At 43.3% G+C, this 23,109-nt stretch overlaps 2 protein-coding genes across 5 annotated transcripts in view; one reads left to right on the top strand and one right to left on the bottom strand.

Moving 5' to 3' along the window:
• Positions 1–6,891, bottom strand: part of mov10l1 (Mov10 like RISC complex RNA helicase 1) — a 117,296-nt gene extending 110,405 nt beyond the window's left edge. The window contains exon 1 of one of the 2 annotated variants that reach the window (XM_038811427.1): positions 6,610–6,891. In XM_038811427.1, coding sequence (XP_038667355.1) covers positions 6,610–6,740 — 131 coding nt within the window. In that variant the 5' untranslated portion in view covers positions 6,741–6,891. Of the gene's footprint in view, positions 1–4,201; positions 4,313–6,609 lie in introns of those variants that run through there. The other variant, XM_038811429.1, reaches the window with a different exon arrangement.
• The window catches only part of mlc1 (modulator of VRAC current 1), a 33,588-nt gene continuing 15,169 nt past the window's right edge, over positions 4,691–23,109 (top strand). The window contains exons 1-9 of one of the 3 annotated variants that reach the window (XM_038811439.1): positions 4,691–4,848; positions 4,936–5,119; positions 5,542–5,631; positions 7,362–7,415; positions 7,511–7,612; positions 16,122–16,223; positions 16,578–16,649; positions 18,998–19,114; positions 20,253–20,309. In XM_038811439.1, the coding sequence (XP_038667367.1) occupies positions 4,940–5,119; positions 5,542–5,631; positions 7,362–7,415; positions 7,511–7,612; positions 16,122–16,223; positions 16,578–16,649; positions 18,998–19,114; positions 20,253–20,309 (774 nt within the window). In that variant the 5' untranslated portion in view covers positions 4,691–4,848; positions 4,936–4,939. Of the gene's footprint in view, positions 5,120–5,541; positions 5,632–7,361; positions 7,416–7,510; positions 7,613–16,121; positions 16,224–16,577; positions 16,650–18,997; positions 19,115–20,252; positions 20,310–23,109 lie in introns of all 3 variants that reach the window. The other 2 variants (XM_038811442.1, XM_038811441.1) reach the window with 2 other exon arrangements.

The raw sequence follows: 23,109 nt of genomic DNA, 5'->3' as shown, positions 1-23,109 counted from the left end.
CCATCTGTGTCATGTTGGCCAGCGCCTGGGCAAAGCCGCGTCGCTCTCAGGAGTGCCGCTGCAATGTCCAGATGACTCTGGCTTCCTGTGAGTGGGCACCCCTGTCCTGGGTCTCAGCCACTGCCTGCCCAGAATGCCCCAGGCCTTGGACATGCTGATCCATAGCCAAAAAACCTTTGGAGGCCCCCAAGGCCTCCCCCACATACCCCACCCGCTCGGTGTTGACCTGGATGGCACACATGGTCGGCACTACCCCCTGCTGCTGCACGTGGTTGGACTCCTCCGCCTGCATCTGCAGGTGCTGGATTCTCACTGACAACCCCTCATATAGTCCCTGGCTCTGTGACTGCTCTCCACAATCGATGGGACTGTCCGTTCCAGAAGCCCGAAACTCGTCTGAAATGAAATGAAAATTGCTTATTGTCACGAGTAGGCTTCAATGAAGTTACTGTGAAAAGCCCCTTGTCGCCACATTCCAGGGCCTGTCCGGGGAGGCTGGTACGGGAATCGAACCGTGCTGCTGGCCTGCTTCGTCTGCTTTAAAAGCCAGCGATTTAGCCTGGTGAGCTAAACCAGCCCCTACGGGCCTGGACGGCAGCTGGTCCCTGGGGATGGCCCGGCCTCTGGTGCGCCCCCTCAGGTGTTCTGACCTCCAACTGATGTACCAGACCATTTGTGTGGTGAGCACCATAGACTGTCCCAGGAGCCGCTTCACTGAAGTGCCCAGCTGAGGTGAATGTCTCCGGGATAGTGGAGAGTGTTGGAGACAGCTGTGACAGGAAATCGGCATCAACGTCGGACTCAAACTCCGGGATGTCCTGGGTTTCGAGCATATGGTGTCAGTGTCATCACCACTTCTCGGCACATTCGGGGTCCCGGATGTGGCTGGGGCGGGGGACACCAGAAGGACCTGCCCCATCACCAGCAGGTCCTGCAAGACACCAGACAAGACGCATGATTCGAGCACGGGCTGGAGGGTAGTGAGGTTGTGTGAGGGTGGTGCAGGGGTGGTGCGGGGGTGAGGGTCTTGTTGGGGAGAGGGGGGAGGGTGGTTGACACACGTGTCTGCGGGAACCGCAACTCAACAGGGGCACAGTGCTGTCTACTCACCCTGGCCGCCCTGAGGAGGTCATGCAATTTTTTACGGCCTGCTGCCTGGTCTGGACAGTATTTCTGGTAGCGCTTACTTCCTCTGCCACCTATGCCAAGCACGGCGAACAGTGACGACTGGCAAACTCCTTCCCTGGCCAGGTACAGGGTTGCCCGTCTCTCCTCCACAGCGTCCAGGAGGGTCTCAAGCTCGGCGCCTGTGAATCCCGGGGCCGCTCTCCTTGCGGCCATCTTGTTGGCAGGGATGATGTGTGTGGGAAGTGAAGTATATATATGCGGCTGCAGCTTGTCAGCCTCCTGAGGGACAATCGCAAATCCGGCCAATCCCGCACTGTTTCTTTTGGAATCAATTCTGTTCCACACAGTGCCGGTGCTAGCCACTTAACAGTCACTGAGTCGGTCCAGGTGCAGCGCTAGTTTTGTTGTTATGGAAGTCCACAAATCCTGCCCTGGCCTCTACACTTAGTCTCAGGAATGGGGAATCTGGGGAATCCCACCCATGATTTCCACTGCACAATCCGATTCCCCCCTACGAAGTACAGTCTTCACCACTTTTTAATGAGGGCATTTGTGAAAAAAGTGGAGAGATGAATTTCCGATGAATGTACCAAATGGTCATAGTAATTTCAGGACTGTGAAACTGAAACATTAAATGGTATCAGTCAGCTGGATGCATAACACTTTCGTCCTTGACTTACATTGAAAACATAGTAAATAGATTAAATAAAATAACATTTCATGCCAAATAAATAAACACACTAGAATTAGATCCTGGCCTGCACTTCTGTTTATTTTTTGTTTTATATTATTTACATTTTACTTGTATTGAGTCAACTGCTTCTTAGAGAGTGCAGCGAGTTCTGCATCACAAAATTGAATGGAATGCATCCTGTCTTTGAACTGTGGAACTGGGAGTTAGAAGCAGCTGCTGTTGTTCTTATTATCGTTGTGGAGCTTCCACATGTCTCACCGTTGCAAATGAAAGCTCGAGAAACTGTTTCTGATTAATTATTTCATAGTGAGAGCAACAAATTCTGCATTGTTAGAAACTGAAAGTCTTCTCCAGTTATTCATGGGAACTGAAAAGACATCTGTTTATTTTAAATTCTGAGGGATGGAAACTGTGTCTCCCCACTGTGATTTTATGGATGACTTATCAATGACGCACTCCTGAATCTTTGGCCAACAATCCATGTGCAAAGAGATCAGTATATAAGAGGAGAGAGGAAAGCTAAATGCTGAGTTTTGTTTTAATGTTGTTATGGGCCAGGGTTCAGAGAACCCCAAAGTGTATTATGGAGTTCACCTGACCCACAACATTTACTAGATTGTGGTATGGGGAGCACACGGCCCACTCCACAGGTGTGGTACAGCAAAATTCAAAGTACTTTTTAAAGCAAAACAATGTTAATTCTATGAACTTAAGTTAACCATTTTAAAACATACAGTGAACATACATTAAGTAATCCTTACTTTCCTTTTAACATCCATAAGACTTTAAAAAAAAACTTTTAACAGAAGCACATCAGGTTTAAATTCACTACTGAGAACAGGTATAACTCTGAATTCACCAAATGATCAAGAGATAGTCTTTACATGGCAGAGAGAACAACATTACACATTCTGTGGCTGGCTGCAACTACAACATTGAAACAAAACCAAAAAAACACAGACACACCCAAGCTTTTTTCAAAACACAACACACGTCAACAGGTATAATAATATAGTCCATTTTGTTTTGTTCTTCTTCCAACTGGAATCCCTCTTGATTGACAGTCTCTTTGAACAAGAAGGTCTCTGCATGATCCATCCATTCCTCTACGCCTCGGCATGTCTCTTTAAAGTCAGATACTTTAGTTCAACCTGATCAAAGAGTCCCTTGTAATTCCCTTTATTATTATATCATCCAATATCCTGAAAACCTCGTATTGCTATAGCAAGGTCCTCCTCCTTGGTAAACCACTGGTGAAAAATATTCATTTAGCCCCTCAACTATGTCTTCTTTCTCCACCAATAGATTTAGAACATAGAACATACAGTGCAGAAGGAGGCCATTCGGCCCACAGAGTCTGCACCGACCCACTTAAGCCCTCACTTCAACCCTATCCCCTTGACCCAAGAACACCTCCTAACTGACACTAAGGGCAGTTTAGCATGGCCAATCCACCTAACCTGCACATCTTTGGACTGTGGGAGGAAACCGGAGCACCCAGAGGAAGCCCACGCACACATGGGGAGAACGTGCAGACTCCGCACAGACAGTGACCCAGCAGGGAATCGAACCTGGGACCCTGGCGCTGTGAAGCCACAGTGTTAACTACTATGCCACCGTGCTGCACACAAAATTTCTATTATGGTCCCTAATTGTCACCACAGTTTCTCTGGCAACCCTTTCTATTTGAATGCCAAAAGAAAACCTTTGGATTCTATTTTAATTTTGTTGCCAACCTATTCTCAAACTGTCTCTTTTTCTCGCTTTATTTACTTTCTCACTTCTCCTCTGTATGTTTTATATTCGACTCTGTAATTCCAAGCTGGCATGTCCCATACACCCCCTTTTACTGCTTCATCCCTCTCTCTAATTCCTTTGTCATTCAGAGAGCTGTTGCTTTGGATGCCCTCCCATTCCCCCTTGAGGAAATGTATTTTAATTATACCCTAATCATCTTTTCTTTAAAAGAAATGTAAATTGCTCCATTAGATTTCTATCTGCCAGTATTTGACTCCAATTTACCCAGGGCAGATCACTCCTCAATTCTCTTGAGATTATATCTCCTCCACTTAAGTATTTTTATTCTAGATTGCTCCTTATCCTTCTACATAATTAATCTAAATTTACTATTACTGCAATTACTGTTGTTGAGGTGCTTCCCCACTGAGACACCTTCTCCTGAGCCATTTTATTCCTCAGAAGTAGACCCAATGGTCAGTAGCTATGGTGCTTCAAAATGTATATCATTTGTTTCAAGTATTTTGTACTTTGGGCCTAATTTCCCAGAGGAGATTCGAAAAGAAGCGATTATTGGTATTTCTGTTGCTTAAAATTATATTCTCAAAGCAGTAATTGTCCCAATAAAAGGCCTCTACTTACATTAGTGAAGACCTTTCTAAGGAGCTGGTTGATAAAAGTAAATAGGGGGGAAAAAAGTAACAGAGCGTACTTTTCCATCAGAACTGCATTCAAGAGAACATTTCCTAAATGAAGAAAAATTCCCAAGTAAACCATGCTTTTGTCTTTCTCTTTCTGGGCATTAATCACCATAGTGTTCAACAAAGATGTGTCCTGCATGAGTGAGCATTTTGTAACCAAAGCGCACTGAGCAAAAACTTTAAATCCAGTTATCATGTTTCTCAGGCAGCATAGTTATATTTAAACTATGGAGACATATAACATAGCCACGCTGACAGCTTTTTCATATGCTTTCCTTCCACATTAAATTTGTGTATTCTCAAGATTTAGAAAACTTTGGGTTGAATATGTTTCGCGGAGGTCTTGTTGTAACCTTTTTCTGCTCATTTAAATTCAGGATGCATCCTCTGGCATTAATACACTGTTTCTTAGCTGAGGCTTTGTTCGGGATTTGAATGGCTATGCCCAAAGCTAAAGTTGATGAGCAAACTTTTCAAAGGGAGCTCACTGCACTGTAAAATCTCTGGAGCTTTTCGCATGAGTACAGTGCCTCTCGCTGCACAATACTGAGTCTGCTGTCACTTGCATTTTTGCTCATCAAAACTCTAGTGGGTATTCCTCTGAAGCAAATATTTATTTTCCCATGATAGACTGCCATATACCCATCACTAATCTATTTCTGTTGTACTAAAAAGGAAAATGACCAAGGAAGATCATTACAAAGAAGAATTTAGCTATGATAAAATGTCTACATTGGAACGGGGAAAACAGAATAATGGAAATTGCACCACGGACTTTAAATCCAGTGAACTTCAGACGGATAGGAAATTTCATTCTTGTTTTCATCACAGGGGATGGATCTACAGTCTGATGATTGGGGTAAACATACCTTTTTTTTGTAAATGTAAACAAAGGGTTTATAAACCACAAAGTAATGCTCATTTGTGTGTTTGACATTTTTGTATACATTACCAAGAAAAGTTGCGCAGTGCTATTGCTGTGTTTAAGGAATGTTTGAAGGCTATGTTGCTTAAAGTAACATGACAGAAGCTGTCAGAAGATTAGCATTAATAGTCACAATAAAGCAGATAACAATTCCTAAATGGGGAAATAAGTCTTAATGCAGTCATAAGATTGTGTTCAGCACAATCTTTGGGAGTGTAAATTTTGCAAAATGTGTTTTTTATTTACTTAGATTTTGAGGGCAATGAATTTCTCTATTAACACAGTATCTACAATCAGAATGATATCAGTGTTGCAACAAGGCGCTAGTTCATTTATTTATTTTTATTGTGTTACAGAGTTGCCTCCTAATAGTTGTTGGCTTTTCGGTTTATCTGGGCAATGTATTTCCTGATGAAATGGACTACTTGCGTTGTGCAGCTGGTTCAGTAAGGACCATTTCAATGTGATTGTTTTTCGCTTTGTTATTTTCATCCTGTGAAGTTGATATGAATTTTAAAAATTGTATAAGCAAAATTATTAATTTTTGTGCAAATTTGCATTTTAACTGTGATCTATTCAACTAAATTTCATTCATCTATTTTGTTAAATTTGGAGTACTCAATTATTTTTTCCAATTAAGGGGCAATTAATGTGGACAATCCACCTACTCTGCACATCCTTGGAGTGTGGGGTTGAAACACACACAGACACGGGGAGAATGTGCAAACTCCACATGGGCAGTGACCCGGGGCCGGGATCAAACCCGGGTCCTCCGCGCTGTAGGCAGCAGTGCTAACCACTGTGCCGCCATGCCGCTCCTAACTAAATTCCATTCATTCGCGTTTTTTGAAATGATTTATTTGCTGAAATTACAAATTAGATCTTGCCTGTAGCATTCTAAATTATTTCCTAGGTATTGATTTTTAGTATGAAAATGTTTTTATGCGGAACAAGTTGATGAATGCTAATTCTGGGAAATTAAACATTTTTTCAATTTTTCACATCCAGTATCAGTGACGAATCATCCTTGCTTGGGTAAACATGGACGAAATTTAGAGTAAAGGTTATTTGTGTTGCAGAGGATGCCTCTGCGTCTTCACCTCTCCATCTTCAAAAACAAATCCCTTGAGAAGCTTTGCACCTCTTGCTCCTGCCATCCTTAAGGCATCTCTGAGACAGACTGCCACTTTCTCCTACTATTGAGATCATGGGTGGAATTCTCCCGAGACCTGGCTGGCAGGTTAAATAGCGGGCAGGGAGGCGGGCGGAGGGTGAAGGCCAGCGAGAAACTAATTTACATCCTGTTGATGGGATGTAGGTGAAGTTCTGACCACCCATGCCCAATTCTCCATGGCACCAGGAGAAAAAACATGCCAATGCGAAACACGTTTGGAGCAACATGATAAGAAGATGTCTGGACTCACCTGAACAATGTTTGGGGCTGCCTGGAGAGTTCGTGATGGAGGCTGATGGCAACCCCGGAACACCACAGCAATGGCTGGGGCGAGCATTCACAGATGGATATTCCGGATTCAGTGTCCTGGAGGGTGTACATCTTCCAGCCTCAGAATGTTCCTGGAGATCCATAATCATTGTCCGGAGGTCTACCTTCTTTCTTCAATAGTAGGCTGTGATGTTGGGCTCCTTTTTAATATGGCGGCCAGAGGGGATGGCGGACCACACTTCATCAGGCCTGCCCCGCCACGGAATATGGCACAAAACATCCGGTTGCCTAATTAATGAGGTCAGAACCAGAAGATTTGGCGTGTTTTCAAGTCGGCCTCTGCTGCGGGAATCACTCCGCGTTCATTGCCCCCACCACTGGACCTAGTCCCCGGATGGGAGAATTCCGCCCCGTGATAATCACAAACTGGGTCAAGACAGTCCAAAATTTATTTCAAATCAATATTTGCAGCTGGCAGAGAAAGAGGGAGAGAGAGAGAGAGAGAGAGAAAGCTAAGAGTTTTACTCTTCTAAATAATGAACATGTTTTAACAGAATAATACAAATAAATGATTGGATTATTTTCCAAATATAACATTACAATAAAATGTTAACAAAATAATTATTCTATTCAACTTGAATCTTATGCATTTATTGTAAATTAAATGTTAATGGTTGAAGTGTTTACTTCCTTTATCTTAGAATTTGTTTTAAAAAATTTCTTTCCTCCCAGTGTATTCCTGCGGCGGTCGTGAGTTTTGCTGTAGCGAAAAGGAGAGTTAATGCAGTAGGTACATCATTATGAATTACATTTTATCATGCATATGTTTGTGTAGTTTAAAGAATACAATTGCAGAATTTTAAAATAATTATTTTCTTTAGATGCCACACTTCCAGCTTCTGTTTATCTCGACGTTTGCTATCACGACAACTTGCATGATTTGGTATGGGTGCAAGCTCGTCCTCAATCCTGCTGCGTTAAACGTAAGCTTACCTTTGTTGCTACATACATCGGTCATTAATGGAATTCTTTATTGAAAAACCAAACTGGGGAAATCACCGGCACGCGACAATGATTAGACAATGCTACCAAATCAGAGATTGCAAGATATTAACTAACTAAGGTTTACAACATTCATTTTAAAATTTGGTGTTTACTCCTGTATGTTTGACCATTTCTTATATACGGTCTTTGAATTTTTTGTATGCGATAGATTCATTTTGCATCTGTCCAAGGCTTGTGTTTATGGGGACTGTCAGTGTTTACTATTATCTTGCTGTTCACAAGAGAAAATTGTTGCTGGGGTCCTATTATTAAATTATCTACAGTTATGTCATAATATACACATTAGTATATAATGGTGCAGACACACACTGACTGACACACTGCAAGACCAATCAACACACACAACACAGCAACCAATCACCAGTTAGAGCACACTCACTATAAAGCCAGAGGGTACTAGTTTTCCCGCTCATTCGGGATGCAGCCTTTGAGAAGGACAGAGCTCACAGCTTGTAGCACAGATCTTCGCCATGTGCTGATAGTCTAGAGTGGTCAGGATAGGCATAGGTTTTCAGTTTAATCTAACATAGTGTCGACCCACAGTGAAAGTATGTTCAACAGTTCCTATCTTAATAAAATAGTGCTGTACTATTTCAAGTGTTGGTAGCCTGTATGTGTTATTGCTAGGGTAAACGCAGTCTCCACAGATCCAGAGTACCCAACACATCAGTTAACACCTGGGATATTCTACATTGAGCATATATACAGTCATTGTATATAGATACACACCTCTAGCCAAGCTGTTCCAGTACAGCTATAACACTGCTATCTACCCAGCAATGTGGAAAATTGCCCAGGTGTATTCTGCACACAAGAAACAGGACAAATCCAACATAGCCAATTATCAGTCTCCTCTCCATCATCAGCAAAGTGTTGGAAGGAGTCATCAACAGTGCTATCAAGAGGCACTTACTCAGCACTAACGTGCTCATGGACACTCAGTTCCTGACCTCATCACAGCCTTGGTTCAAACATGGACAAAAGAGCTGAATGTCAGAGGTGAGGTGAGAGTGACTGTCCTTGATATCAAAGCAGCATTTGACTGAGTACTTCACCCAATAGAATTGCAAGCAGCACACGATTGATCCTCATCCTGACAGCTATGCTTACTAGTAATTTGCTGTGCATTAATTGTCTGTGAGAAGCAGGACTGCAAAACCCGCATCCTGCATTGTTTCACAAAGACAAAGATATCAGAATTGACATCCTTCCAGACAAGTTAGCTGTCCTAAATCCCATTTGATTACTTATTAATGCTATGTCCTAAAAATACATGTTTAATGGTTAATAATGATTACTCAGTCCTATAATTCATCTCAGTCATTAATAAAGTAACTCCAGTGGCATGCTAACTTTCAGTTTTAAGAGGTATCATCGCTGAACCACCCCCTTCACATCCATGACTCTTCAGATAATGAAGCAGTCCATGTCCAATTGCAGCAAGACATGGACAATATCCAGGCTTGGGCTGACATGTGGCAAGTTACATTTATGCCACACATGTGCCAGGCAATGACCATTTCCTACAAGAGAGGATCTAACCGCCGTCCCTTGCCATTCAATGTCATTACCATTGCTGAATCCCCCATAATCAACAACCTGGGGGTTACCATTGATTAGAAACTGAACTGGACTAGCCATATTAATACTGTGGCTACCAGGGCAGGTCAAAGGCCAGGAATCCTACAGTGAGTAACTCACCTCCTTCCCCCTCCAAAGCCTGTCAACAATCTACAAGGCACAAGTCAGGAGTGTAATGGAATACTATCCACTTGCCTGGATGTGTGCGGCTCCAACAACACTCAAGAAGCTCGACATCATCCAGGACAAAGCAGCCCACTTGATTGCTCTCCCTTCCAAAAACATTCAAACCTTCCACCACCGACGAACAGTGGCAGTTGTGTGTACCATCTACAAGATGCACTGCAGTAAATCACCAAGGTTCCTTAGACAGCACCTTCCAAACCCACGACCACTGCCATCTAGAAGGACAAGAGCTGCAGGTATCTGAGAACCCCACCACTTGGAGGTTCCCCTCCATGTCACTCACCACCCTGACTTGGAAATATATCACCATCCCTTCACTGTCGCTGGGGCAACATCCTGGAACTCCCTCCCTGACAGCATAGGTGGGTGTACCTACACCTCAAAGACTGCAGTGGTTCAAGAAGGCAACTGACCACCACCTTCTGAAGGGCAACTAGGGATGGGAAATAAATGCTGGCCTAACCAGTGACTCCCACATCCCGTAAATGAATTTAGAAAACCTTTAATATCTAACAATGAAATTACTGGTAAACAATTTATTAATACTAGGCAATAACCAAAAAAATGAAAACCTGTCTCCAAATGTTTAATTGTACCATATTCTCAAACTAAATTCTCCAAGGTCCATTAAAATAATGCTTTATTTTTTTCAGTCTGCAGTTTGAGCAGTTTACTTACAAACAAAATTTCTTATTTCTACAAAGTATGGCACAAGTTCTAAATGTAACTTTTGTCCTCCCTTCACCCTCTCTTCCCCTAAATGAAGTTAGCATTGCAAATAAGGCTTTTGAATGTCTTACATACAAAATATTCTGGACTAAAAAAAAACTGCAGCAGGATTATATAGTCCTGCCAATGGCTAATGTCCTAATGTGTTTCACAGCCAATGAAATATTTTTGATGTGTAGCCACTGTTGTGATGTGGGAGAATGCAGCACAACAACGTCCCACGAACAGCATTGAAACAAATGCTTAGATGATTGGTTTTAATGGTGTTGGTTAAAGGATAAATGTTGACTGGGAGACTTGCCTGTTCTTCTTCAAATAATACCATGAGACATTTATGACAACCTGAGAGGACAGATCAGGCCTTGATTTAATGACTCATCCAGTGACTGTCAGTACAGCACTTATTTTAGTACTGCATTATAGCACCAGTTTAGATTATGGGCAGGATTTTCCTCCCCTCCGTGGCATGTTTTGCAGCAGCGGGTGAAACCCACCAGTGACTGGTGTTGAGATCTTCCAATCCCGCTGTTGTCAATGGGTTTTCCTGTTCTTCACACCTGGCAGCGGGAAGTAGGGGTCTGGTCGCCATCAGCAAGACGGAAGGATCCCGCTGTTGGGAACAACTGGAAAATTTCTGCGATACGTATTCAATTCCTGAAGAGAGTTTGATCCCACAACCTCTGGCTCCCAGGCGAGAGGACAGATGTTGCACTCCAGTGAAGACCGAGTGAGTGGAAACTTCCATCTGTCTGCTGATTTGCAGCACCTTTCTGCAGTTACCAGTATGACTCTGCTTTCTTGCTGTGTTACCAGTTCTGCTCCACTTTTACTTTAAAATGACTTTGACTGGATGGAAACTGGCAGCTAGCATAATGAGGGTGAAACCTAAGTATGTTTCAACAAACCATCAAAGGCAGAGCGAGGAGTAGAAAGTGAGATGCTAGAAGGTTAAAGGGGAGATAGAAAGATAGATAAAGTGGAGCAGAATTGCCGACTTGACAGATGGGAAAAGGAATAACTCCTCAGGGGGTTTGGGGCTTAGTCAGGGTGTTGAAATGTTCCAGGTCAGGTTCATCCCTGGCTGGCAAGGGGGGTGCAGTGAGGGTATTTCCATCTGTGAAGTCTTCAAGTCATCTTTAAATATTGTGGATACCCAGAGCAAGGGCAACTAAGCTGCTGTCTGTCTGACCAACCAGAAACATCCAGGACAGAGCCCTGTTCTTGGTTATATGCTGACGGTCACTTTAGCTCCCTTTGACTGTGAGCAGCCTCTAGCTTCACAGCTGAAGGTTATTGCCAATAAGCAATGGGCCTTGTTAGTAATGAGAGCACTTAACAGCTTCAGGTTGTGTTTCCTGCTTGCTCCTGCTAATGGCTGCAGAAGCCTGGAGGCTGCTGTTTCCTTCCTTTTCTGTGGCTGGAAAAAAGGACAATCCTTTCTGAGAACACCAGACTTAGGGGGACGTACGAGTCCAGATGCCAATCCGGTTTGAAGCAAGAAGGCACTGCAGTGTCTGGTGCATGGCATTGATCCACAGTGGGGCGACACGCTGGAGAAGGAGGTGAAGGGGCATGAAGCCTTGTCTGAGGAGGGAGGAGGAGCCGGACCAGGAGACAATTGTGGACTAGCCTGGAGAGGCGCCGCAGGAGGAGCCAGATGGTAGAGGGCAGGTGACAGCAAGGGTCCGGCATGCATGGAGAACCCAGGAGGCCCTCATCCTCACCTGCTTTTCATAGGACGAGGTTTTGTCTGGCAGCTCTCTCCCACCCACCCCCCGTTCCCCTTGTTCCATCCCCTTCACGTCTATTCCTCCCTTCCTCCCCATTCCCCTCCTTCCTCCCCAGTCCACAACCCCCCGACCCAACTACATTGTTCCACCCTCCCAATGTCTGTGTAACATCACCCCAGGGTGATGGATCTGTGTCGGCTCTGTTAGCGTGTGGCAGGAGAGTGATGATAACTTGCTGTGAGGTAGGCCCTGGTGCTCCTTGGTTTATGTCAAAGTCTGGTTCCTGTCTTTCAGCTGACGACGCGCTCATACCTATCCTCTGAACAGGGTCTACATCGCGGGCGTTTGATGTTGGTCCATGGTGCCCGTGGGAGAGGGGTGGAGGAGGGCAACAGGGGACGGGGGTGCAGGCAGGCACATTGTAACGTTTATCATGGCAGAGAGTTTACATAGATCAGATGTCACATGTTTTGATAGTGAATATTGGACATTTGCATTCCCCCTGGCTATAGATAGTGCCTCTCCCCCCCCTCCCCCGCCCAATCTGTGAACCTCAATCTTCTTGCCCTCATGTGGTCTAGTGCTATGACTAGGTGAACCCTGGAGGCACATCAGAGGTGGAGGCAGCTGCAACCTGCTGCTTTTGCTCCCTGTGGCCTTTAAGGGGAGGGGGGGGGGGGGGGGGGGGGGGGGGGGGAGGGGGCGGGGGGCTCGTTGGAGGTTGTTGGTCATCTTACTACATTTTACTGATGTCATCCTGGTCATGCTGCCCGCACTGACATCCACTGCCACTGCCTCCCAGACGGTATTGGTGACCCTGCTGCTGTCCTCCCAAACCCCTCACCAGAACAGGATGTCCTGCCTCATATCCACAGCGTCCAGAAGCCTGGCCAGGTTGACATTCCCAAAGCAAGGAGCAGATCTGTGTGGTGCCATGCTTGTGTGTTGACTGGGAGTGAGTGGTGAGGGAGCGTTTAAAAGCAGCTCCCACTTGTTAGCGGCGAGATGCTGAGGCGCGAGTCGAGCAAATCAGATGGTGAATCAGCCAGCAATGGTGAGAAGTTCATGGGGACTCATTTCCAGTACTAATCGCAGCTAAATACGGGCCGCGATCTCGCCACCACAGCCATCGAGAAACACCCCACCAATCAGACCCAAAGTGACACTTAGAAATGTTTCCGTTAAATCGCTCCCATTGTTTTTTAAAGAGATAAAGCAAACCAACTAATTAGCCAGAGTCCGCAAAGGACCAGTGGCCTTCTTTCCATCGGGGGGAGAGGGAGATAATCAGTTATCTATAGCTTGAGGGTCACAACTCCCCAAGCGTGGGGCAAAGTGAGGAGACAGGCCATTATGAACTACCACCATTGCCATCAGATTATGGAATTACACTTGCATGTGCAACAATTACCTCAGATTTCTATGACCATCATATACATCAGCACTTATGGGTCGATAAACTTCCTCGTAACATTAAACTGCAACCAGGAAAGAGAATATATACTCATGTAAAATACCATTTTGTTGATAATTAATTTAACTTCTTTGAGATGTGACTGACTGTCGACTAGTAAGGGAGTATTTGCTGTAATCTGGAATTCACCGTCTGAATGGGTGTTGGAAACAGATGCAATAGTAACATTCAAAAGAGAATTGAATAACTACTTGAAGAGAATATAAGTACAGGGCTATGTGGAAAGAGAGGGAAATGGGACTAATTGGATATGTATATCGAAGAACCAGCATCGGTACGATGGCCTTAATAGCTTCCTTCTGTACTGTATTATTTTATGATTACATGCATGGGATTTTCCAGTTCCACCAGTGCATGCATCGTCTTGGGTTGGGTGTGGGGGATTTATTTATTTTGTTTTTCATTTATTATTATTAAAATAAATTTAGAGTACCCAATTATTTTTTTCCAATTAAGGGGCAATTTAGCATGGCCAATCCATGTATCCTGCACATCTTTTTGGGTTGTGGGGGTGAGACCCACGCAAACACCGGAAGAATGTGCAAACTCCACACGGACAGTAACCCAGGGCCGGAATCAAACCCGGGCCCTCAGCGCCATGAGGCAGCAGTGTTAACCACTGCGCCACCGGGTTATATATTTATTTATATGGACAATAATTTCACCTTATTTCTTTGTAGAAAGTTTGATGTAATATTTCAGATTAAAGTTGAACCAAATGCATCCTTCTCAAAAGAAAGCTATCAGTGGGCGATTTAACACAGAGCTGCAACACAAACAATAAGGGCGCCCTCAGTAATGTGTACAGCTTTCAAAGCTTCTCATATTGCTTATAAAGCTGCTCTAAAAATCAGCAACACCATGCCCTGTAAAAGTGTCTGTGTAGTTTACCTCCAGTTGCTATAAACAGGGTTGTTTCAATCAAGGTTCACTGCTCTAATTGCATATATTTGTTTCCATTGTTCGAGTTTCCTCACACACTGATCTTCTTGTGCTTACAATATCAGTTTCAGTTTGTAGGTCAATTACTAGCTGAAGTGATTCAAGATCATTTGTTTTCCCAGGATTTTCATGTGCGTGCACATTCTGCCACTTGAAAGCAGACTTTACAGAACTACGTTCGCACTATAGAGTAAAATACTGGCACAAAATAGTTGCCACCTGCACAAACCACAATGAAATTCATTCATGCACATTTGATACAAAGTTCCTGGAATGGTCTGGTTAAAAAATAAATGAAAATGGGAAACCCGAGGATCAAAAACAACTTCATACACATGTATAATCCTATTGCAGTTCGAGTAGGATTGCACCAGTTCATGCACCAGAAAGGGAGAAAGTCGGCATGTGATATTTGAATGTCAGCTCATTTTAATAATCATACACGTGCCTTGCACAAATTCTGACAGAGCTATCAAAGATACACCAGGAGCTTGCTTGGTGACCTAAAATCAGACATCCGGTATTTGGGGTTTTTCAAAGTTATTCTTAGTTAAAGCAAAAGGGCACAGTTAAGTTTTAGTTTTGAAAATGGAAACAAAGAGGGTCAGAAACAAGACTGTTCCTCTGGATGTGCTTACTCAGACATCTTATACTTGGAAGGGCTCTGCACTGTGAAGCTGAGGCGAATCCTCTATTCTGGAGGCCTTTTAAAAATTCCTGAGCAGAGATGGCCAAGTTGGTCATTGTCACCTTCTAGGTTCAAAGATTATAGGAACAGATGAGTAAGAAATATCTGACTTGCTGGTTCCTCTGCCACGGTAAAGCGCCCTCTGGACGGCATTGATTTGTCAGCCTTTTGATTCATCAGCAAGAGATGTAGCTTTAACTAAGGCTAACAAAAAACCCCACTGTCTGTTTATGGATATCCATTACCGTGTTGCACTCAGGGCACAATTGAAATAAAGCCAATCTTATTCTTCATGACATCGTGGGATGTAGTAATTTTTTAAAGTTCAACATCTCTTATCCCAGTCTGTCCTATTTTTGAGAGATTCTGGTGTATGTCTTCCATCAGCTATCATATTTTTTAACAATTTAATTGCCCAGTGGGAACAAGTAGTGTGGTAGATGGAAGAAGTTTAGATTTAACTACCTGGTAGGTCTTCAGTATTAGAATAATGTGTGTTATGGTGGCCAAGAAGGAACGGAGGATCATCTGTCGATCTCCCTGAGGGCTTTGCAGAATATGAACTTCCCTATTGAGCAGGCGGGAGCTTGCCTAATGGGAAATGAGCAGCAGAAGTTTAAAACACACTGCTTCAACATGGGTGGGTGTCCTGTAGGTCCCCCGAGCTTCGCCTTGTGTACTGTAAGTCGTGGCTGCGGCCACTTCCAGGATATAAATAAAAAGGTATGTTGTCAGAAGACTGGCCACAGAACATCCACCCATTTATTACAGCAGGATTATCACTTTTGGAGTGTTGGTGATATAAAATTATTTGACTAGATTAAATTCAGCGTCAGGTACAGCATTGAAATAGAACAGATATGTAATTGGCAATCTGCAACATTATTATTTGTGAGTGCTCACTGCATGTGGCCTAGAATCTGTCAAAATAGGCTATATCCTATAGCATTTGGAGGATGCCAGTCCTTTGAAAAATTAAAACTTTTATCAGTTAAGTAAGGACTGTTTCTTTCTATTTACTTTAGGCTTAAAAGCAGAGTTGGGTATTTAAATAAGCTCGTTTAATGCACATATATTTTACAATTTTTTTTTCATAGATAAACTTTAATCTTGTTTTACTTGTACTTCTGGAAATACTCATGGCAAGTAAGGTCATCCTATCAGCAAGATCCGACACTGAATGCTGTAAGCGAAAGAAAGTAAGTTTCCCAATTGCCAAACTTGGGATTACGGAGGATAGAATAGTGACTTTCAATTTAAGTATCAGAACACACTGAAATTTTCAAATTGATGCAGCTAACGTAAACCATGTCTACAATCTTTTTATTGTTCAACGATAATGTTCAAAATTAAGGCTGCTTTATGAGCATTTAACTCATTAGATTTGAAAGATTTTCACAACGTTTTCTTATTTTTCTACATGTATACTTGTTGTAAACAGTGAAATGGAGGGTAAAGAAGCTACATGGCACTGGAGTGACAATGTGAATTTTCATTGTTTTTTCATTGGATGTAACTCCCTTATGCTTTATCTTTATCAAATGAATCTGTAGGTCCTGTCCTATGATGAAACAGCTTTATTGTGCCACATAAAATTTCCATCTCGTACCCTGAAGTCCTATTCAGTAAGTAACTATTGCATGAGATCTATAATGCTTGGCATTGGTTGCTTTGCTTATATTCATTAATTGGAGGGCGGTTGTGTAGTGCAATGGTCGTGCCACTGCCTCTGGACCAGAGATACTGGGTTCAAGTCCCGCTTGAGGGCTTGATAGCTGGAGAAGTGCCTAATGTGGCCAAACAGGTTGGTTATCAGCCTGTAAATTCTTTAAATATGCATAATGGTAAAGAGCAGGACGGTTCCCTGGTCAGCCATGTTGTAAAAGGCAATGGCAAACCACTGTACAAACAATCCAATGGAAGTCTATCATTGCCAGTGCCCTCTCAGGACATGGTACCTGAAGGAGGAGCAATTATTCAGAAAATCTGATATTAGAAATAATAAATAATGAAGCATCAGTCACCTGGATTTCAAATGCTCGGCAACATATTTTTATTTATCTTTATTATATTGGTGGCATGGGTTCTTAGCGAAACTACTTGAGAAGGTATGTAACAGCAGAGCATGCTGGCATACCTGTTCTTAGAAGATGGGGAAAAAAGGCAAAATAAGCAAAGTTTTGAGTTTACATCTTAGGATGTGAAGGCTTCTAAAGGAACCATTGACAGATACACAACTACGAGTAGTTACTAGTGCTCTTGATTTCCTTAAAACATTGGTTCCACAGAATCTATGTCACAATCCAAAAGGTTCATATTGGTGTTTACATTCCAATTTCGGCATGACAGCACGGTGGTGCAGTGGTTAGCACTGCTGCCTCATGATTCAGAGGACCAGGGTTCAATCCTGGCCCCAGGTCACTGTCCGTGTAGAGTTTGCACTTTCTCACCGTGTCTGCATGGGTCTCACACCCATAGCCCAAAATAATATGCAGGGTAGATGGATTGGCCAAGCTAAATTGCTCCTTAATTGGAAAAAAATAATTGGGTACTCCAAATTTATAAAACAAAATACATTCCAATTACGGCTTCTCCTCATCAGATAATAAGGCCATATAAAACAAGAGCAGGAGTAGGTCATTTGATGCATCGAGCCTGTTACGACATTCAATGAGATAATGGCCTGAACGCCACTTTCTTTCCTGTCCACCATAATCCTTGAATCCCCTATCAATCAAAAATGTGTCCAACTCAGCCTTGAACATATTCATTGACCCAGTTTCCATTGCTATCTGTAGAAGAGAATTTCAAGGGCTAACAGCTCGCTGACAGAGAATATTCCTCCTCACTCTGTCTTAAATGGGAGTCTCTGTGCCCATCATAACTACCCACCCACAATTAATTCCACCTACTCCCACATCTTAAAATAACCCCAATACGTTAGGATGTGGCCCACTGTGAATCACTCTAGGGAAGCAGAATTTGAAAAATCTATGTCGTTTCCATTTTTGTCGTTACCCATCCTTGATTTTCACTTTTTTTAAAAGGTCACATTAGAACATTTAAAGAACTTGTAACCTAAAACCTCTCGTATCTATTGATATCCTTTGCATCCAGCTGTCTTGATCGGGGAACAACGGTTACATTTGTAATATGACAAAAACTGCCCTATTCAAGTCATGACTACAATACCTTCATAGGAACTTTTGACCCTTTGATTCTCCATTTACCAGATCATTTACCGGGGCGGCACGGTAGCACGGTGGTTAGCACAGTTGCTTCACAGCTCCAGGGTCCCAGGTTCGATTCCCCGCTTGGGTCACTGTCTCTGCGGAGTCTGCACGTTCTCCCCGTGTCTGGGTGGGTTTCCTCCGGGTGCTCCGGTTTCCTGCCACAGTCCAAAGATGTGCAAGTCAGGTGGATTGGACATGCTAAATCGCCCTTAGTGCAGACTTGATGGGCCGAATGGCCTCCTTCTGCACAGTAAATTGAATGATTCTATGAATATTCCTCTCATATGCTATAGGAATTGAGCTGGTAACCATGTAAAAAATTTACACTTCTTTAAATTGGTCTCAGCATGAAACTCATTTCAGATGGATACATTTGTTTGGATTAACTCAGCACTGGAATTGTATGACATACATTTTAAATTGGGGAGGGAATATTTAGATAAAATATTGGATCATTGCTGGTCTCTGATGCTAGCTGATTAACTTGTATAAATGGCCTACACTTATGTGACTGACGTAAAATATGATGACAAATTGCTAACTATTAATAAAATACTTCTGTGACATGCTAACAACATGCTTTTTCTTCAGTCTTCAGCAGCATTATTTCTATTACAACTATTACAGCTAGCTTGTTGAAATTATATGGTACTCTTTAAATACTGCTGGAATAACCAGTTGTCAGTGAAATCATGCATTAACTATGAATACCAGGTCACACTTTCTTTGAATGTCCGCAGGTAGTTGAAGTGATTGTGGCAATTTGTGCAGTTTTTGGCGGAATTATTGCTCTGAATATGGGTGCTTTGGTTCCTGGGCCGTACCTATCTGTGACATTCTTTTGGATTTTGGCTGCAGTAAGTTAATATAAAATTGGATAACAGTTTGTATGAATTTTGTATTGTCATCATTAACTGAACAGTATTGTGAAACTTGGAATTAATTTTGAATGTGCAAAGCTTTAAAATTTTAAACCCAGTTCATAAAACTGTAAGTAAGATTGTAACAATTCAAAAAAAAATTTGATCAAAACAATTATTTTTCTGTGGAATAGATGAACATAGATATTTATATTTACAAAAGTGTTGACTGAAAAGTGGTGTGAAGAAGTTTTGTATTTGGGCAGTCTGGAGTTTCCTCTGCATTTTCACCCAGATACATCTGTAACTTACACAAGTTCTTTTGAATACAGATAGTTTCTTTTATTGGGAATGAAATAAGTATTCTTAAGATCTAAACGTTAGCCAGCTGACGATTAGGGTGTATTGTGTTGTTTCCGACAGGGTGAGACCCCACTTAGAAAGTCAAAGTCTTTTGTTGTAGCCATCACTTGGGCCAAAATGTGGAGTGTTCCTCTTAAAGCTAATCATTAGATCCTTAGACGACTTTTTATATTTTCCCAAAACATTTTGGTTTCATTTTGGTCTGACAGCTCAGCATGGTAGTTGTTTCACTCCAGCAATGCTTTAAGCTTCATCAGAGGTCAACTATCAATTCTTGCACTTATTTTTTATATACTCCCATGTATATATTGATTGATGCTATGAAGAAGGTTCACTTGGTTTAAAAAAATATTTTATTTGCTACTTCACATTATATCTGTTGAAAGCTTTGGTTAGATTTCTTATTTATTCAAGGAGAGCTATTTTTACAAATATTAAATGTTTACTAATGCCTCGTCATGTCAAAGTAAAAAGAAAACCTTTGAGTAAAAGGTTTTATATGCTGCATTGAAGTGGCAGATCAGTTCCCTGAAGTGAATTCCTTGTAGGATTACACCCTGTCCAACTCCCCTCTTCTCTCAATCTCCAACCATGAAATAGATGTCTGCTTTGCGTGAGGAGGCTTAACTTATTTCAATAACTATGGTCTCTTTTACTAATTGATGTCTTTTAAAACGCGGTAAATGGGTACAATGAGATGCAGCACTTCTGTTTTCAGTAGATTTTAATTAGGATTCAACACAACTTTCTTAATGATAATTTCTTCTTCCAGTGTTTTCCTGGTGCTATTGCAAGCCACGTGGCAGCAGAATATCCCAGCAAGTTCTTGGTATGTAGTTAACGAATGTGATGAATTTCTATTATTTAACACCCTTCAGTTTTATTATGAGATAATTTTTGGCATCAAAGCATTTTGTTGCCTTGCGTTGTGTGGTATTGTAATTGTCTAGTAACATAGCCTGGGAGCCAATAGGAGTCAGCAGTGTGGACCTAGAAATGTGGGAGCAATCTCGAGGTCTGCATGGTGAGACGTGTTATGTTACTGGAAAGAATGCTCGAAGTCGTCCAGTAGTTGAAGGAAGGTCTATTGTACTACACAACTTAAATGATTGTGTGAGCTCTTACTTACAGAACTGCACTTGTAAAGGTTACACTTCTCTATGCTCTGCAACTAGGCCTTACCACACTAGCAGCCCTGAGCTCACTTCCGTCCCTGTTCTCCTCACCATCTGTTCAGCCAAAGTGAGGGGGAGGGCCTTCGGCGTCACTCTTATATGTCCCTGTGCTGCCCCCTGGTGGTATTTCCATTTCCCATCAGCCCCTTCTGTACACACTCAAGTGAGGATCACTACATCCCCCTTTTTCACTTTTTTTTCATAGTTGCAGAGCTGTAACTAAACACAAATTCAAACGCAGTTAGTTTTATATAAAAAGTCAGAGCAGAGCAATGATAGTGTCAGTCCATGTTCACAAGTTCAGACGGCTGGGTGCACGTCAGATCTGGGTAGACCTCCTGAGTGGGCATGGAGATCCAGAGTCTTTTATATCCATGTGAACACCCGCTGCTGGAGTTCCAGGATGTTGCATGACAGGGTCCTGCAGATCTAATGTTGGAAATGCAGGTTGACGAGGAATGACCTTTAGCAGGTCTCGGTGATTGCATTAAAACAGTGTTCCATCGTCAGACTTCACAATGTAAGATCGTGGCGATATTTGGCGGCGAACCGTCGCCATGTTAGACCAACCCCCAGCTGGGTGTCGCAACCTCACCGTGTCATTGATTGCTAACGGTTGCAGTACTTTTGCTTGTCGGTCATAGTGCTGCTTTTGCTGCTTTTGTACCTGACGTTGGTGACGCATCTTGTCCAGGACTGGCGTGTGATCGGGATTGGCGAAGTGTAATGCCGGGTAGCGTTGTCCGCACATTTCTATTGAAGAGCATTTGAGCCGGTAATAGCCCAGAGCTCAAAGGCGACGAACGGTATGACAAGAGGGCCAAGTGTTTGTTGGACTTTGAGTCAGCAGCCTTGCTGATTAGTTGTTTAATAATGTGGACACCTTTCTCCACCATGCCATTCGATTGAGGAAAGTGTGGACTCGACGTCACATGCTTGAAATTGTACTGTTTTGTGAATTCCAACCACTCCCAGCTGGCAAAGCAAGGAATATTGTCGGACATGACCGTCTGTGGGATGCCATGCCTGGAGAAGGTTTCTTTGCAGACCTTGATGACTGACGCCGCTGTGAGATCCGGGAGTTTCAGTACTTCCGGAAAGTTGGAGTAGTAATCGATGAGCAGAACATAGTTTTGGCCCGTGGAGTGAAACAAGTCTATGCCAACTTTGTCTCACGGTGACGTCGCCATCTCATGCTGCTGCAGTGGCTCCTTGCATTGTGCCGGTCGATGTCTTTGACACGTGTCACATGTGAGCACCATGTTCGTTATGTCCTCGTTTATACCAGGCCAATAAACAGATTGTCGTGCTCTCCTTTTGCGCTTTTCGGCACCAAGGTGCCCCTCGTGAATCCTGCGGAGCATGTCCGCCCGGAGCGCCAGTGGGATGACGATTCTGTCATTCCGCAGTATGATGCCATCCACCATGGACAGTTCAGTTTGGACGTTTTGGAACTGTGGGCACCGCCCTTTTGGCCAGCTATGCTGAAGGTTGTGCATGACTTGAAGGAGGGTGGCATCTTCCCGTGTCGCCTGACGAATTTGATGCAGCCTCTCGTCCGTTGCTGGGTGTGTCTCCCTGCACCACTGTGCATGAGCTTCCACATCATTAATGGAAGCCGGAGGCGGATTGTCAGCGTCAATGGCTCGGGATAAGGTGTCAGCTATTATTAGGTCCTTACCAGGGGTGTAGACCAGCGTGAAGTCGTACCTCCGCAACTTCATCATCATGCGTTGTAGGCGCGGCGTCATATCATTGAGATCTTTGTTGATGATGTGTACCAGTGGCCTATGATCAGTTTCCACGAGAAATGTGGGGAGACCGTACACATAGTGGTGGAATTTGGTCATGCTTGTGATCAACCCCAGGCACTCCTTCTCTATCTGTGCGTACCTGCACTCTGTGGCGGTCATTGCTCGTGAAGCGTAAGCCACTGGGACCCAGTCCGACTGGTCATTCTGTTGCAGTAGCATCGGTGAAGATCTTTGTAGGTTTTGCCGGGTCAAAAAATGCCAGCGTTGGAGCTGCCATCAATTGGTGTCTCAGATCATCCCATTCATCTTGGTGATGTTGGGTCCAGGCAAACTCCGTGTCCTTCCTTATCACTTGCCATAAGCCGTCGCCCATGCTGCTCGGTTCGGTATGAACTTGCCTAGGAAGTTGATGAATCCCAGGAACCTGAGCACCGCTTTCTTGTCATGTGGCCGCTGCATGCTCTGAATTGCTGTGATCTTCTCAGCGTTCGGCTTCACCCCGTGCTCTGTTATTATGTCACCCAGGAAGGTCAGAGAGGACCGTGCGAAGGTGCACTTGGCCTGGTTGAGCTTCAGCCCAAAGTGGTGGATTCTTTGGAAGACTTGTTTTAACCTCGCAATGTGGTCTTCCTCTGTCGTTGACCATGTTATGATGTCATCAACATAGACACGGACGCCTTCAATGCCTTCTGTCATCTGC

Source organism: Scyliorhinus canicula, chromosome 11 (assembly GCF_902713615.1).
Source record: "Scyliorhinus canicula chromosome 11, sScyCan1.1, whole genome shotgun sequence".
NCBI classification, from domain to species: Eukaryota; Metazoa; Chordata; class Chondrichthyes; order Carcharhiniformes; family Scyliorhinidae; genus Scyliorhinus; species Scyliorhinus canicula.
This window is presented reverse-complemented; position numbering and strand designations above follow the sequence as displayed.